At 32.7% G+C, this 16,880-nt stretch overlaps 2 protein-coding genes across 2 annotated transcripts; one reads left to right on the forward strand and one right to left on the reverse strand.

Moving 5' to 3' along the window:
* Positions 1–414: 414 nt before the first annotated feature.
* On the reverse strand, positions 415–8,518 carry LOC114167118 (AT-rich interactive domain-containing protein 4-like). The gene is made up of 15 exons (XM_028052079.1): positions 7,967–8,518; positions 7,680–7,868; positions 6,862–6,915; positions 6,625–6,713; positions 5,929–6,205; positions 5,590–5,646; positions 5,224–5,255; positions 4,930–5,065; positions 4,318–4,491; positions 2,850–3,488; positions 1,944–2,081; positions 1,750–1,848; positions 1,260–1,360; positions 1,027–1,117; positions 415–903 (listed from the first exon to the last, which is right to left on the reverse strand). The coding sequence occupies exons 1-15, from the start codon at positions 8,111–8,113 to the stop codon at positions 781–783; spliced, it is 2,346 nt and encodes a 781-aa protein (XP_027907880.1). The 5' UTR covers positions 8,114–8,518; the 3' UTR covers positions 415–780.
* Positions 8,519–15,863: 7,345 nt separating this feature from the next.
* LOC114166492 (FCS-Like Zinc finger 17-like) lies at positions 15,864–16,806 on the forward strand. The gene is made up of 2 exons (XM_028051232.1): positions 15,864–16,303; positions 16,495–16,806. The coding sequence occupies exons 1-2, from the start codon at positions 15,879–15,881 to the stop codon at positions 16,679–16,681; spliced, it is 612 nt and encodes a 203-aa protein (XP_027907033.1). The 5' UTR covers positions 15,864–15,878; the 3' UTR covers positions 16,682–16,806.
* Positions 16,807–16,880: the final 74 nt, after the last annotated feature.

Genomic DNA, 16,880 nt, shown 5'->3' on the forward strand with positions numbered 1-16,880 from the left:
TCATGTTTCTTTTTTTTATTGGATGTGTAAGGGCGGTAGATTTTTCAATAAAATCTAATACATGATAAAAAAATAAAAAAACGAAAGCAAGTTTGTTCTTCAAGTTTCATTGGACAGCCCATTCACAGAAGAAAAGGCAAAGTTCTCACAACAGAATAATTTAGACTTAAAAGTAGAACTAAAAGTGATTCTAAGTAAACTAAAAGTCTTAAAATTATGTTACGAGGTGCTGATTCTAATTTTGATAAAATAAAAGTGCTACTTATCAAAATAATCTATTGCCAAAAGATTATTCCTTCTGTATTCAAAAGTTGTCTTCCTTGTGAACATATGTACATTTTTCTTTCTTCTAATTGACATTACCCAATCAAATCTAACAACCAAGAACTAGTATTTTGAATATAATAAAAAGACTTGAAAAAGATATGTTAAATTAAATCATATAAACATTATCAGTGCACAAGTCTATACACATTTTCCTCTCAATACAATAGGACACTCGTAATAAACTAACTCTGAACTCACAATGGAGAGAGTTTGATGTGATGGGGATCCGAAAGTGGTATGAGTTCCATTATCTGAATTAGGAATTTTCGTTCCCCTTCATCAATAACAAAGGTGAAAGGGGTTCGCCTAATCCTAATGACATTTCTGTTGATTGACCTAATTTTCATTTTTTTTTTCATCCTATATTTTACTAATCTATCTAAAACATAGAGTACAGATAAATCCAGCAAAGCAGGTAACTAATTTGTCTGCTCTTCCAGAAGAGAGAAACCATCAAAGGAGTCGTGAAGGCATTGAGCCTTGAGAATACCCATTACCTACATTTTGTTTCTTCTTGAAATTTGTAACACTACAATGAGGACATATATATTCTAGCCCATCTGTTTTTGCATAATCCTGCAAAAGTTGTGAATTAAAGAAAAGAACCTTAATATAATTAAAACCAAAGTGATATTATTTTTCTCTATATAACATCAAGACTCATCGTATATACAATAATTCTATGTGATGAAGTAGTACCTTAAATGCGCCTAGACCCTGCCTTCTGTCACAGCCAAAGTGGGCCCACTCACCACATATGCCACAATTCACCCAATCACCAGCTGCACTACTGTTTAGCAGTAAAGATTGTATATAAAAATTATATTAGTTGTTGCTCTACGGTTGCCAATCATAAAGTGAAAGATAAATTACGACTCTTAAAATTATGAGACTGAATAGCTCCACTGACTTAAAAAATATTAAGTACAAACCTGTGACACAACAAGCAACATTCTCCATCCACATCGTCATGTGCCAATTCATATTCTAAAAGGTAGGTTTCATAATGTCTTTTCAGGGTATTTCCAACACCCTGTAGAAGAAGACACAAAAACCCTTAACCAGTTAATTTCACATAATAAAAAAAATTCAGTCAGAACATAATTTCTGAAGTAGTCAAAGAACTTCTTATCAGTGCAATCTTAACTTCTCTGCCAATATAACTAACAGTGTTTTAAAACAGAGGCATAGCCAACAACATATGATTATCAGTAATTAAATCAACGCCTAAGTCAAAGGCCCAAGCCATAAAAATAAACTGATTGTGCGCCATTTTTAATGTTTGGAATGAGGAACAGAACAGAACACTGTAAAAGAAAGAAAGCACTAATGAGGTGAAGGCTTCTAAGGTAGGGTGCAAGCAACACTCAGTTTTGGGACCAAATGACTATTCAAGGTATATAGCCAACTAATAGAACTTACAGTCATCCTATTGGTAGCTGTGTAATTCCGCATCTTTGAAAAGATTTGCCCCTTCCAGTTGATGCCATTGCCAACATGAAATCCTCCTCTCGTAACCACCTAAAAAGACCAACAAATTGAGAAAGAAAATATACAAAAAAAAAAAAAAAACTCATCCATAATCATTCTCAAAGAATATAGAGTCATCAACTCACCTCTTTATACAAATTGTAGAGATCAAGACGTTTTCCATTGAGTATGGCATCAGGGAACTCAGCAAGCCCTCCTTGAGGAATTAGGCGATTATGTCCCCGGAGAATTAGAAACTCCATGACGTCTTTAAGAAATTCCTCCTAATACAGAAAGTTACAGTAAAGATTAGGATAAAATGTCTTTATGGAATACAGACAAAAAATCACTAAAAGGAAAACAATCAGAAAACAAGAAAAGCTAGAGATTTCTTTTTCTTTTTTTTTTGCTTTTTAAATATAGATTGTCATTGAATGTTTGCATCGTATATCAGTTGGCCATTGGCTCAGTATGATTTAGCAATATTTAGGTCTTAGAATAACATTCTTTTATGAAATATTGATCCAAAAAGATCATTAATTAGAAAAGGAAGATCATCCTTCAAGGATAGACAATTAAAATTCACATTAATGTTAAAACCATATAAGAAAACTCTCTTTGCTGGATGACAGCAACCATTTTCATCAACTTATGTAGCAATTTAGACGTTTCTATTTGAAAATTGTTAGAATAAATAGTCTTGAATAGGATTTATTGTAAGATGTTGTGTGCTTTGTGCTAGACCTAGTTCCTAGGTGTATATTTTCGAATTCTCTTCTCTTCTCTCTCATACATTGCATTTGATGTATGCCAAGTTATTATAAATATGAAATCCTAAGAGAGAGGAACACACTCTAAAACTCATTCTAATTCCTCTGTATTTTTCTCAAGTAAGATAATGCTATATTCAAAATAAAAACAGAGCACAATCCTCAAGTTATATATTTAAAAGAAATAATCCCTATAATTAGAATTTTGAATAAAAAATTGTCATGAGGCATAGGTTACAGCTCATCAAATTATCTTAAAACAATGGACAAAGGAAAACTAACCTCAGAGCACGTCTGTACTGGGCCTCTACCGCAACCATGCTTCTTAAGAGGCAATGGGTTCAATGAAATAACCTGCTTAGATTGAGCTGCACTTGAAAATGATTTTCTGTGTGTTGCAGATGCTGATCCAGTACTCCGCTTTGCTGGGGCAATAAGTGGCAAATTAGCCTCAACTTGGCCACCATCAAAACCATCTGCCTCAGAAGGTCCACAAAAAGGTGTCATTCTATGGCGGCGAATGTGAGGGATTGGCCTCATTGCAGATACTTTTAATCTCTGTCTAGCAGGAGTTAATGGGGTGCTAATGCCATTCGCCATTTTTCTATCCTTTTCCTCTTCATTTACTTTACAAACAGCACCATGCCCTGCAAAGACACCGTCATGAAGACCAAGGCTAGCCCCTTGGCTTGGTTCACACCTTTTTCTTCTAGGAGGGGGTGGTTTCAACCAACCAGGGGGGCTGCTAAATATTATATTATCTTTGCTTGTACCACTATCTTTCTCACAACTTTGATAAAAGAAAAGTAATCGCTCAGCGTCATTTTTCTCAAAAGAAGCTATAGGCAACCCCTGAATACTAGCAATACCGAGTGCAACTAAACTTCGATAAGAAACCTCAGGTGCTAGCTGTCTCAAAATCTGAAGGGAGCAACAAGACAAGCAATTATGAATCCGAATAACAAATATGACTAATGTAGAACTCCAATTCTTATAGGATGCAAACTTTGGATACTGAACTTATCATCCATGTATTTATGAAGAAGTCCTTGTTACTATTTGAGTTCGTTCATTATTAGCCATCCAAATGTAAATTATGCAATTTGAAAACAGGATAAGCAGGTGGGTCAAAATCGTGTGATTAGTAGAAACAATGATTACTGCTTGAAAGAATAAAAATGATAAATGCCAGCGTGCAAATCTTTGGTTATCTTAGATTATTAGCCATGCAAATGTAGATTATCCAATTTGAAAACAGGTCAAGCAGGTAGGTCAAAACAGTGTGATTAGTAAGGAATGATTACTGCTTGAAAGAATCACAATGAAAAATGCCAGAGTGGAACTCTTTGGCTATCTTAGAACCATTCTCATTATAATAGGGCTAAACAGAAGCATATTTAAAGAATTTGGTACTCCCATTTGAAAGAGGGAAGAAGATGAACACAAAAACAATGATGCAGCGTAGTTGACAACAAAGGTAGATGCCCGGTAGGAATACCACTATCTAATCATTCCTAGTACAAAATTTGACATCAAAGGTATTATAAGCAGAAAATGCAGGATAAAGTCTTAACATATAGGTTAGATAATCCCACAACAGAACAACAAGCAATGATTAAAGCATTGATGAATCCTAAGTATGAAACTAGCAAGAAGGAAAGACATCAAGAAATAATAACTTTAAGCAATAAGACATTAACAAAGATAACATTATAATAAAGAAGGGGAAACGGGAGAGAGATGTTAAAACCTGCAAAGCCCATTGAGGAAGCTTCATGCAAATTTCAAATACAGGTGCTCCACAGGCAATAGAAGCAGATCTGCGAGGTTCAGAAATATTCTGTTTGTTTCCCTCATTGTTGAGTTGTGCATGAACTAGTTGACTCTTCTCAATTATCTCATTTTTTATATGACTCTCCAAGAGCTAAAAGGTAAAACAGATAGACCAAAGAATAAGATTTTAAAAATTAAAAATTTCAATATGTAAAGTATCTTGCACATTGTATATATTATCATTACACCTTATATGCGCGCTTATTGACTTGATGCTTAACAAAATAGTCATTAGAGAATTTAATGATAAAGAAAATGATAAAAAAACTGTGACATTCCAAAAGAAATGACAAATTATATTCTGAAGACAAAATGGTACTAAAAAAATCTTGAGATATTAAAAAAAAAAAAAGGAAAAAACTTACTCCAACATTAAGAAACATAATATATGTATCTATGCCTATAAAAAGTTGATGAGAGAAATGTCAGATTAGAACTAAAAAACTATTATATATCAGGGCAAATAGTGTTTATTCTTGGCTACATCAATAATACTTAAACAACAGTACCATAGATAGTTGGAGGGTACCTGATCATTAAAACAAGTTTGTGCACTGCCAGATACCAGAAGTGAGATATGTGCAGAACTACAAGTCGATATATCACATCGCATGGTCACAACTCCACGAGAAAAAGTGGCTGCCTGAAGAGGTGGTGGTGGGGCACTGTACCATAGCATAAAAAGATATATTACAAGGTGGGAAATCATATTCATCAGTTCAATAGTGAAAATCCATGAAAATACAGGAATTTGAATGAGAGAAACACTTTTCAAGTCATCAAATGCATGAGTATAAATCATATGCAAGTTATATTGACATACCTAAACTTGCCATGGAGCTTGCAACCTCGGATCTGAAAAGATAAATACAAAAGCTGAGAAAACCTCCCCATACACCATCTCAAGCAGACGTAAACATTGTAGCAAAAAGCTACAAAACAAGACATGGTAAAAGACTACTAAAATTACAGTGGGAAGTTGCATTTTATTATATTATATTTAAATTGCTCCTGAGGAAAGAATACACCAGATTCATAATGATGGCAGCAAAACAGTGTATTTTATTTCATTAACAGTAAATTTTTAAGTTTTATATTATAAGAAAGGTTAGAGATATCTGAAGATTTTGCTGGCACGGAGTTTTATCATCCAAGTAAGATATTTTAACTAAACATAAAGGTAACGTACTTCAATAGTTAAGAGAGCTCTGAGTCCATCCTCCAAAGATCTCAGCAATGTCTCGTCCTGGAAAGAAGCAAAAGCCATGTATAATCAGTAAATGATATCTAGTGTGGATGGGTGTGTTTATTTAAGCGCATTGTTACATAACAATCTTTTCGTCAGTCATAAATTGGTAAACATACTTTTGTTTTGTTCCACAACAGAGAAACTTATTTTCAACATGCATATGTAGGTGGGGCATGTCAAAATGTCACAGTTACCACAGACAATTTTCCTTAAATTAGCATCAATTTTTAAAGGTTTTTAGAGCACACTAATAGGAAGCAGAATTCCAAAGAAGCTTACAACAGTCGAAGGTGCACCACAGATAAGGAACCTCAAGTTCACTTCATCTTCATGTATCTTAATTGCAGGCAGAGTGCCTGAGGAATTTTCGTCATCATCTTCCTCATCAATCTCTGAAGGGTCAACATTGATTTTGAGACATTCACCAAGAAGGTGTGGCCCCATCTCACTAAGAGCACCATGACTATCAGTAGAAAGTAATTGGTTGTTTTGGACACAGTAAAGTTCAAAAGAGGCACGTGCAAGATGAAAAGCATCCCACGTATGTGTAGACGAACTGCAAAACATTGGAAACAGCACTAGATGTTAAGTACTACCTTGAAAATCTTAAAAAATCTACTTGAATTTCTCCTTTTCCGAAGAAAAGAAAGGGTCTCAAATATTGCATGGACACAGAATATGAGAGAAACAAGGCCCACAGGACAGTGTAAAGTGTCGCCCTTCATAGTTCAAACAAAAATATTAGTAAATTTTTTAAAGATTTACTTTAACAATAGATAAACTAGAAAAATTCCAGATTTCATAGGAAAGTATTCCTTTCATGGATGAGCCACAACTAGAAGCATATTAAACACGTATGCAATCATTCATCAATATGACTTCAATCAGTAGGACAATTGGATTTAGGACATAAAATCATTTCATTGCGAATGCACCACATGCTTGCAAGTTGCAATAAAATAAACAATATCATACCTCTGTACAACTGAAAGAAATGCTTGACGAAAATGGCAGGCAGCATAAGAAGAAATGGTATTCTTCCAAAATATAACATATGGGACTCCCTGCAAAGTCAATCCAATTAAATAAGCCAACTTTCACCATAGGATTATCAGAATGCAATGTTTTCTTTTGGTTTTTATAATCCTTCAAAAATTGTAGTTTGTTGAGTATTGATAGCTGAGTTTTAACAAGCAACTAAGACAAAATTACCTTAAGATGAAGAGATTCTGCAAAACTTTCACCATTTGGTATTTCTAAATAAACCTGAAGAAATCAATAAAATTGCATCAAATGAAACACCATACCCACAATCCCAACAAAGGGGAACAAATGTAAATCAGATAAACGTATTAGTTTTTATAATATCAAGAAACCTATTTGGGCAAAAAAAAATTCTTAATAAGAAATAGGCTGAAAAGAATGTTAGTAATTTTAGCGCACAAAATTAGACCTCAAAATTTTGAGACAAACACAATAAATTTCATGAATAAAGTGATAAGCACCAAAGAACTTGGGAAACCTTCACTTAAAAGCTAGCTGTTAAGGGGGTAGAACCAAGTACTTGAGTAACCAACCAAGCATCCCATATTACTTAATGTGAGACTTAGTCATCCTATAATAATTATAATAATAATAATAATAATAATACCCAAATCCATGTCAAAATGTCTCCAATATATCACCAAGTTTCCATAGTCTAAATTCTTTGGTATCACATTGACTGGTCCAATACTCGTGGTACAAATATTTGTGCCATACAACTGATCTACGAAAATATAGAGAAAAGTTTCTAATATTCTTAACAGTATGCATTTCTAATTCCTTTATTTTTCCTTCTTTCTCCTACATTCTTAATAGTATGCAGATCTACTTCCTATATTTTCCCTTCTTTTTCCAAGGCTATTAATCACCATAATATAACAAGCAAGTAACAACACAGAAGCTACATATTTTACAAGCTCTCCATTTTCTTCACTGACCTTAATACACACACAATCAAAAAGTAGCTAAAAATTCAGAATACATACAGCAGTCGGCAATGTGGAACCAAAGAGCTCTGTGATATCTTCAGAAGTCGATAATTCCAATCCTTGCCAAACCAGTGAACCAACTCTGCCATTCTCTAGCTGCTCTCCTTGCAAATAAACAAAATTCGGTTGATACGACTCCAGCACTTTCCTAAACTGTTCCTTATCCGGATTCCGAAGAGTTTGAACCTGCATTAACAAGACATCCCCATCATGCTATTCCAGTGGCTCCCAACGTCAAACCAAAACCTACATTACATCAATGTGAATGCGTTAATCGCGCATACCTCAAGACGCCCTGCGGAAACGAGCTCAGGGAAAGGATATTCGTGTTGATTCTGTGAGGACTTGTGCTCCCCAAAACTGGTCCCACAGGTTACAGCGAGAAGAGTGCAAGAGTGCTTCGGAGCTCCTTGAGGATGGAACGGAAACATCGTTGTTCAAGCTAAACCGAACACCGTTCAGACAAGCACGCACACTGAGAAAACTGAAATTTCTGGCGTGTAAAGTTGGACTCCGACGGGACTCAGTTACGCACTTTGCTGCACCGGATAAAACGCCGTTGCGCAAAACTACGGAGGAATCGCGAGGGTCCGTTGCATAGTCGGACGAACAAAGAGAGGTGGCGATCGAAGAGAGAAGGCGCGGCAATGGCGGTGCGCGAGAAGAAGAGGATTAGGAACTGCAAGTATTAAAACCCTAAAGTGATGGATGGATTGGGATTGGAAGATGAAGATTGAACAAGAAGAAGATTGGGAAAACGTGATGCGGATTCGGGATTCACATCTTCTCATGTTGTTCTTTCTGAGGTCTAAGACGGCGTCGTTCTGCTTCCTAATTTAGTTTTTTTACAAAATTACACTGCATTAGTTCTTTCAAACTGGGTTAGTTAGTTAGTCTGTGTTGTTTCTTGACTTTTTTAGAAAATAAATCTACAAAAATATTTTCTTTTTAAATTAAAGATAAAGATAGATATTATCTTTTACAAACAAAATTTAAAATTATTACATGTTGACTGATAAAAAAAATAATTATAAATATAACAACTTTTAGTTAATCAATTGTTGTTATTATTTTTTTATATAAAAACTAACCAACCACTCTTTTGTTTAGCATTGGGATTCCAAATAAACTGGCCTTTGCATATCATGGACATATGCCATAATGCCAAATGTTTTTTGGTACCATGGATATATATATATATATATATATATATATATATATATATATATATATATATATATATATATATATATAATTCTATTGCTTTTATTTGACTAGATAATAAATTTACAAAGAAAATTATATTAGAATTAGAGAAAATGGTTAACTTAAAATTGATATGTTAGATAAATAAATAAATAATAAAAGAATACTTTGAATAGCATTGTACATCATATGCATGCACTGAATGTGAATTAAAACTATTGGAAATAGTATAGAATTTTAGAATGTAATAAAATATTTAAAATTTTGTAAATAAACTCATTTATATATTAATATTTATAACACAAAAACCAATATATATTATAAAAGTTATCTCTAGAGGAGAAAGTATTTTTTGCATATTAAAAATTATGAGTACATATCTTTTAGTGTTAAAATTATAAAATGCGGTTGAAGTTTTAATATTTATAATTTTCATATTTGTAGTTTTAATAGAATTTTAAAATTTATTTAATAGAGACGAATATACAGTTATAACCATAGTTGAAGTTCTTAAAAAATGTTGCTATTTATAGGAACAAATATTTAAAATAGAATCAATCTTTTAAAACAAGCACTATATTTTACTCAAAAGTGATACATAATGTAAAATACATATTCAAGATAGAAAATTCTCACGATAAGAATAATAATGATTCATTGTTCTAAAACTTAAACACAAGAATAAGATTATATATTTTTCTAAACTTTAGAAACTGCCAAAAGAAATATGAACATTTGATGATAAGGATATGATAAGGATTTATAAATTTTGGAGTCAACTTATTTTATTTTATTGTTCTGTGAATGGTATAACCCTTAGAAATATATGATTACTTGCAGATAATTCTAAATATTATATTTTATTTGTATACTTTTTTTTATCCTCTCTCTGTTTTCAATCTTTCATGAATGATCTTAACCTTTTCATTTGTCTTTTGTATTAATTATGATCCCATCAACACATTTTTAGAAACTCTATAATTATAACATTCATAATAAGTATTGATACCTAAATCTTCTTTCTCTACAGCAACATTTATTTTCAAAATGATACATTTATTGAAAATCATAGTTTTTTTTTTAAATCCAACCATCTTTTTTTAAAAAAAAAAATAGACATAGAATATGGGCATTAGACTATACTAAAGTTTATATTTTAAAAATATATTTTAATATAAATTTATAGTTGAATTTAATTAATTTAAGTGCACAAATAATCCTATTTATCCGTTAGAGATATTGCATTAAAATTGATTCAACTTAAATTTATCCGTTAAACACAATCCCACGTTTCAAAAAATTTTCGGCAGCATTATTTTATTTTAGCATGCCTTATGAATGCTTGCTTATACCAGATTTTTTTTTCCACCACGTGACAATAAAGACTTAATTTTCCGTACCTTTTTGGTCGGTTATTACTTTGACCTTTGAACTATTTTATTTATGATTAAATAGTTTCAGTTGATGGTTCAGAATGTTTTGATATTTTAATATTTAATATCCAATAAATATGCTAATTTAGATTTTATACTTATTTCATTAAATTAACAATGTAGATATATAATTATTTTAATATTTTAAAATATATTGAAATATGAACACAAAAATAAGTTCAAGATTAAAACTAAATGAAAGTCAAAGTAATCAAAGTTAAGAGACTGAAATTATATATTTTATAAAATATAAGAATTGTAACTACAATTAAATCAAAGTAAAATTAACAAAGAGATAAAGATTGAATATCGAACCGCTCCACCTGTATGCAGTCAATAAAAATGAAATTGTATTTTGTACAACTTTTTAAACAGAATTTTATTATGTATCTTAATAAAATAGCATTTTGCAAATGCTAAAATATGGGTTTCGATACACTTTGTATATATGCACACGAATTTATTGGTACCGAAGAAAATCAAATTTGACGGTTATTCTTTACCTTGGGTTTGGTTAACGAGGGATTTTAACATTCCAAAAAAAATTAAATATCTGATAATTGAATTTTTTTTAAAATAAGTTTGTATGAAGTAATTAAAATATTATAGATTTCAATTTTTTATTTAGATAAAGCAGTTTAACTTCTATTTTATGATAAATTCAATTCTATCTTTATAATTCGGTCTGACACAACTTAACTCGACCTGGACCCAAGCTTACTCCCCTCAAGTCGGTCTTGATTGACCTTCAACCCGGGTTGACTTTCAACCTGGGTTGTCCCGACCTTTAACTTGGGCTTGCCTGGCTCACATTTCATTCTAGTCTGCCCCAGCTCGACCTTCGGTCTGGACCGAATCAACTCGACCTTCGACCTATCTCGACCCGACTTGACCTCTGACCTGTTCCAGCACAACTTGACCTTCGTCTTGCCTCAACCTTCGTCCTGAACAGGCCTGATGGAGATGTGACAATGAGCAAGGACAATGATCCACTTGAAGAACTTGGAGGACCTATGACAAAGGCTAGAGTCTTGTCTCAACCTTCGTCCTGGACAAGCCTGATGGAGATGTGACAATGGGCAAGGACAAGGATCCACTTGAAGAACTTAGACCTATGATAAGGGTTAGAGCAAGAAATTCAAAAGAAGTTCTCTAGAAAGTGTTGTCCATTTTACTTTAATACAAGCCCAAGTTTCAAGGAGAAAAAATCAAGGTTGTGAATTGCATCATAGTCCAAATGGAGGAGGATTAATATACCAATTTGTTGTTGTTTCTTTTAAGTTATTAGTTTGGTTAAACAAGAGCCCAATGATCTATACAAGGCATGCACATATATGTTGAGGTGTGTGATTTGTGCAGGGATTCCTAGTTACCATGTACTTGCTGCATCAAATCAAATTTTGGGAAATTTGATTACTACTTAGAGGTATATATTATGTTTTATCAAGTCTCTCACTATTGAAATCTTTATAATTGGATCTATTTATAACCAAGGTTATTGATCTTTTATATTTTTCTTATGTTTCAGCCACCAAATACTCATCAAGAAAATTAATCATAAGACAATCAACAAGAGCAAGAACATGATGATTATGTAGTTATACTAATTATTAGGTGTTAAGAAACTTTAGATATTATTATTACTACAGGTGGAACTTTTGTTATATATAATCACTAGTACAGGGAAGGCAAACGACAGCGGTTATTTTGCACTTTTAGCTTCGGGTTCGCACCCGAGGCATATACTGCCGAGGTAAAAAGACTCTCGTTTATGCCTCGGTTATTAACCCGAGGCAAAAAAAGTAGTTATTGCCTCGGTCTCCTCCAACCGAGGCCTAATTGTGTATCAGAAATAAAAAAAAAAATTTCGACGGAGCAGCGGCGGTGCAGGCGGAATGAAGGGTTGCTGCTCCAAGTCCTTCAACTTCACACCCACCACCTCTTCCCCACTCCCACCCCTTTTCACAAATTCCCCAATCTCCCTCTCCAAACAAACCACCCTCAACCCTTTTGAACCATCTCAACAAAACCTCTCAGAGCACTCTTTGCATAAACACCCATCACAACTTCGAAACCCTGCTTTCGTGAAAACCCGACTCACGATTGGATCGTCGAGGATTGACAAAACGAAGTGCTTCAGAAACGACGTCGTGCCCCCGTGCTGGCTCTACTGGTACGCATGGAAGCTCTCTAGCTGCCACCGCTGGTTCGCCTGCGACCGGTTGATGGCCGCCATGAACGAGTTCGACACCGGAGCGAGTTCCTCCTCGTCGCCGCCGCCGCCCCCGTTGGACGACGAAAGCCGGTCCAGCGATACCCCCACGGAGCGGTGGTGAAGCCGGAACAAAGGCTGGGGTGCAATGGAAGAAGAAGAAAAGATTTGGATGTGGTGTAGGGATGCTCGGAGAAGAAGAAAATCGTGATGGTTTGCGCGACTGCAAAAGGATTTAGGGTTTTTTAAACCCTACGAAGCCATACTGCCTCGGTTAATTCGAAACCGAGGCATATTGTCTTACTATATGCCTCGGTTGGCAATAGACCCGAAGCAAAAAGGTCCATACTGCCTCGGTTATAAAAGAACCGAGGCATATTCTATCAGTGAATTAAAACAAAACAAAAAATACCACCAAGTAACTGCATCGGGTAAAAAAAACCTGAAGCAAAAAAGCTATTAGGCCTCGGTTCTGTGGTAACCGAGGCATAAAAGCAGTTAAAAAATTTCAAATTTTGTAAACAGCGCGAATTCGCAATTTTTTTAAGCTATATACCTCGGTTAGTATAACAACCGAGGCATAAAAGGTGCATTTAATTACAAAAATGCCACCGCATGTTTATATGCAGCGGGTATGCAGGAACCGAGGCATATACTGCGATATAAAAACTCTAAAATCCACTAGTGAATCATATGGTTGAATGTATTAATCTTTGGATTTTTAACATTATTGATAAATTTAAATATGAACATTGTATGTTACATTTGATATTTTTAATTACATATTGTAAGTTGTGTGCATTTGAATGGGTCTTATTTTAAATTTTATGAAATTTTTTAATATGTTCATGATTGTATTAAGTAGAACAAAAATCAATATGAACAAAAGGATATATCAACATTACATACGGATATATCAGTAGGTAAATTACCTACTGATAAATTCGTTCGTAATTACTTAGGATTTGTTCGTATGTAATTATTTATGGATAAATTCGTATGTAATTTATCTATGACTAGTTTACCTACGGATTTTTGTCTATATGTAATCCATAGATAAATCAATTTTACTTACGAATTTTATGTGTTACTTACGAATTTTTACAATAAATAATACCACTTTTTCTTGTAGTGTCTAAGAGAGATTGATTGACAATTTTGATAGAGTTATTTGCATAAATAATTATAACAGTATTAGTTATTCAGAAAGAATGGAAATCAATTCAGAACTTAAAAATAGAAGAAACGTTTTTTTTTTGGGAGTAGGGAAAGAGAGTTAGGTTTACATAGAAAAATTGGTTACCAAAAAAAATTGGGATTCTCACAAAATTCAATGAACTCTGAAAATATCTCAACAATCAATATTCCAAATAAATTTATAATAAATATAATTGGCATGAAAATTTTATTAAAATAATAAAAAAACTATGGGAGAATCGCATTAAACTTATAATAAGATTACATCGTAATCATAGAAAAAGAAACCTATTACGAAAAATAGAAAACATTTAATGTATTAATTTTTTATATCAAACTCCTTAATTAATCACTGACCTTTAAAGATATAAATAGAATTAAAATTGCGAAAAGGTTGTGTTTGAATGTCAAAAAATTAATTTAAATCATTACAGTGAATACGAATAATAGAGTGAATTAAGAAAATAACTTATTACTAATACAATATTATAATAAATAATGTAATGTATCCATTAACTCTTAAACAAAAATAAGATGCTATAACAAATAAAATAAAATAAAAACTAAAAACACACACCAGTGTGAAATGATGATATTATAACAAGCCTATGGGTTCAAAGTGAACTGTTGTAATTTAAAATGTGCCTAATATTGACATAAATGTTACATCGGTCTTCATTTAAATCGATGTAAAATATGCAAAATGTGTAATATTGTAAAATACTTACAAAATCATAAATCTTGAAATAGTAACACGTAGAATTTACTTTATATGATATTGTGTTTGTATCATTTTTGTAATATATATGTGCATATTACATGGGTTACAAAATGTCCTTTTTGAAGTTATAAAATCTCTTTTTTTAAGTAATGCCATAACAAGCTCCTATGTTAATTAAAGAAGCTAAATAACTCACTTAAACTCCGTAAAGAAAAGCATGTCACTGTTATTCCGCCTAAAAATGAAACAAAGTCTTAATTTTAATGATTTTAAATTGATGATGAATTTTAACAAAACACATGAATCTGATCCTTCTTAAATAGATTGGTTTCACACGACTGGATGAGATATAATTTTGTTTAATTTCTTCATCCTTACGGATCTTATGAACAACCACTTCACTTTATGCATGGATTCAAATTTCATTATTCATCACTATGATCTTTCCTATGCACTTCTCATTTCATTATATCAACCACACACAAAGAGATAAAATGGTCTTTATTACTTAATGGGTTAAATATGTTTATGGTCTTACAAATTTTAGTGAAAATTGAAATCAGTCTCTCTTGAAAATTTTTAACCAATTTAGTTTCTCATATTTGGAAATGTGTGAATTTAATTCTTTAAACTAAATATTTTTAAATTTATTTAAAGTTTTAAACACATTTTTCAACAACATTAAAGTAAAAATGTGTCAAATAGTATAAACAAACTAAAATACTATAATGAAATGTGTTTGAACTTAAACTACAAATAAACTTAATAAAACTTGAATAAAACAATTAAATCCACGTTTTTATAACAAAACAATAATTTTCCAACCTTAACACTCTCATATGACAATTTCTTTTTCATTAAGTAAAACAATGTTTTACTGATTTAATTCAACGATGCAAATTAATGACAGAACCTGTGAATATTCCATCAATACATAGGGCACATTCTTTTCATAGATATATGGTAATAGTGGCTACTGCCATTCTTACTTTTGCATCAAGAACTCTGCAACAATGGTGGATTCCAAAGTTTAGTGTTAGGCTAAGCCAGTGCCATGTGTGGAATCTTTGCTTAATTTTCTTAACCATATACTTTATGTCATGTCATCTTTTGTAGCACAAGTTTCATGTGTGTAAATTGCAAACTATTATTATACAAACAAATCTCTGTCAGCATCTTTCGGCCGTGTCCCTGTGGGCCAAATAAAAGCAATAATACAAAACCCAGAAATAGACACAAGCCATAATTTTCACCACCTACTCCATTATTTTTTGCTCCCTCTTCTCAACTTTTTTGACCTAAGCAAAAAACATGCTGTAAAAGGCTGCATCAATCCCAGATAAATAAAAATATTTGTATTCTAATGAAACTTAATCCCACACGTGTTATATAAGGCCACAAAACCTTACACAGTAAAAAAAAAAAACATGAGTGATAGTGCCTTTTTGTGGGGCATGGTTCCTTTAAATATCAGCCATTCCTTCCTTTCAACGATTCATCCACTTCCATTTTCTTTTCTTTCTCCTCTGTGTGCTCCATTTTCCTTCTGCGTTTCTCCACTCACCATGCTTCCAAAGTTCATCAACATTAGCCCCTTTAAAGTTGAACACCAACAAGAACTGAAGCATGTCAACAAAAGAAGAAAGCATGAGAAATCGTTTGAGAGTAGCAGCGTTGGTTTGAGACTTCTCCCTCAAATCACCACCACCTCAAACAACACATCAAACGTTCTCTTCAAATCTGCAATGAGAAAGCCAAACCATTATTCCATCCCTCACGACTTCTGCTTCCTTAAAACTTGCAATCTCTGCAATAAACACCTCAGTCCAGACAAAGATATTTACATGTACAGGTACATAAATTGATGTAAAATTCATCTTATAAATTGATTTTGTGAGGTTTAATTATGTATGGTACCAGAAACATGAGTTTAAGTCTATTCTGATATAATATATAACATGTCAATCAATTTTGTGGAGTTAAATTAGACACGATATTAACGTAGTTGTTGTGTTTTTGATTTGTGAAATGATGTTTGTGCAGAGGAGATCAAGGTTTCTGCAGCGTGGAGTGTCGAAACAGACAAATAGTTTTGGATGAGATGAAGGAATTAGAAAGCTCGACGAAGAAAATGGTGGCCTCTTACAGACAATGTTGCGGTGAGGCGCGTGAAGAGACTCGTCTTATACTGAAGGACCTTCGAATGCAGAGACTGAAATCTAGAGTGTGAAGAAAATTTTCCTTATCAGAATAATGAAAACCACTGGAAATAATAATTTTTGTAGATTCCTGCAAAGGAAAAACATGTTATACTGTTCATCTTTGTTTTTGAGAATTTTGACAGAATGATTGTGACATGTTGTTCAATATTTTTTTAACCATAGTTTATATTTAGTTTGATCTTTGGAAAGAAAAAATAATAATAATAA

Source organism: Vigna unguiculata, chromosome 10 (assembly GCF_004118075.2).
Source record: "Vigna unguiculata cultivar IT97K-499-35 chromosome 10, ASM411807v1, whole genome shotgun sequence".
Taxonomy (NCBI): Eukaryota; Viridiplantae; Streptophyta; class Magnoliopsida; order Fabales; family Fabaceae; genus Vigna; species Vigna unguiculata.

Coding starts and splice junctions, on each gene's coding strand:
- LOC114167118 (XM_028052079.1), bottom strand. CDS start 8,113: ATGTTTCCGTTCCATCCTCAAGGAGCTCCGAAGCACTCTTGCACTCTT. Junction 4,492..4,929: donor AAACTTGTTTTAATGATCAG/GTACCCTCCAAC, acceptor TTTACCTTTTAG/CTCTTGGAGAGTCATATAAA. Junction 1,849..1,943: donor TCTACAATTTGTATAAAGAG/GTGAGTTGATGA, acceptor TGGTCTTTTTAG/GTGGTTACGAGAGGAGGATT.
- LOC114166492 (XM_028051232.1), top strand. CDS start 15,879: ATGAGTGATAGTGCCTTTTTGTGGGGCATGGTTCCTTTAAATATCAGC. Junction 16,304..16,494: donor AAAGATATTTACATGTACAG/GTACATAAATTG, acceptor ATGTTTGTGCAG/AGGAGATCAAGGTTTCTGCA.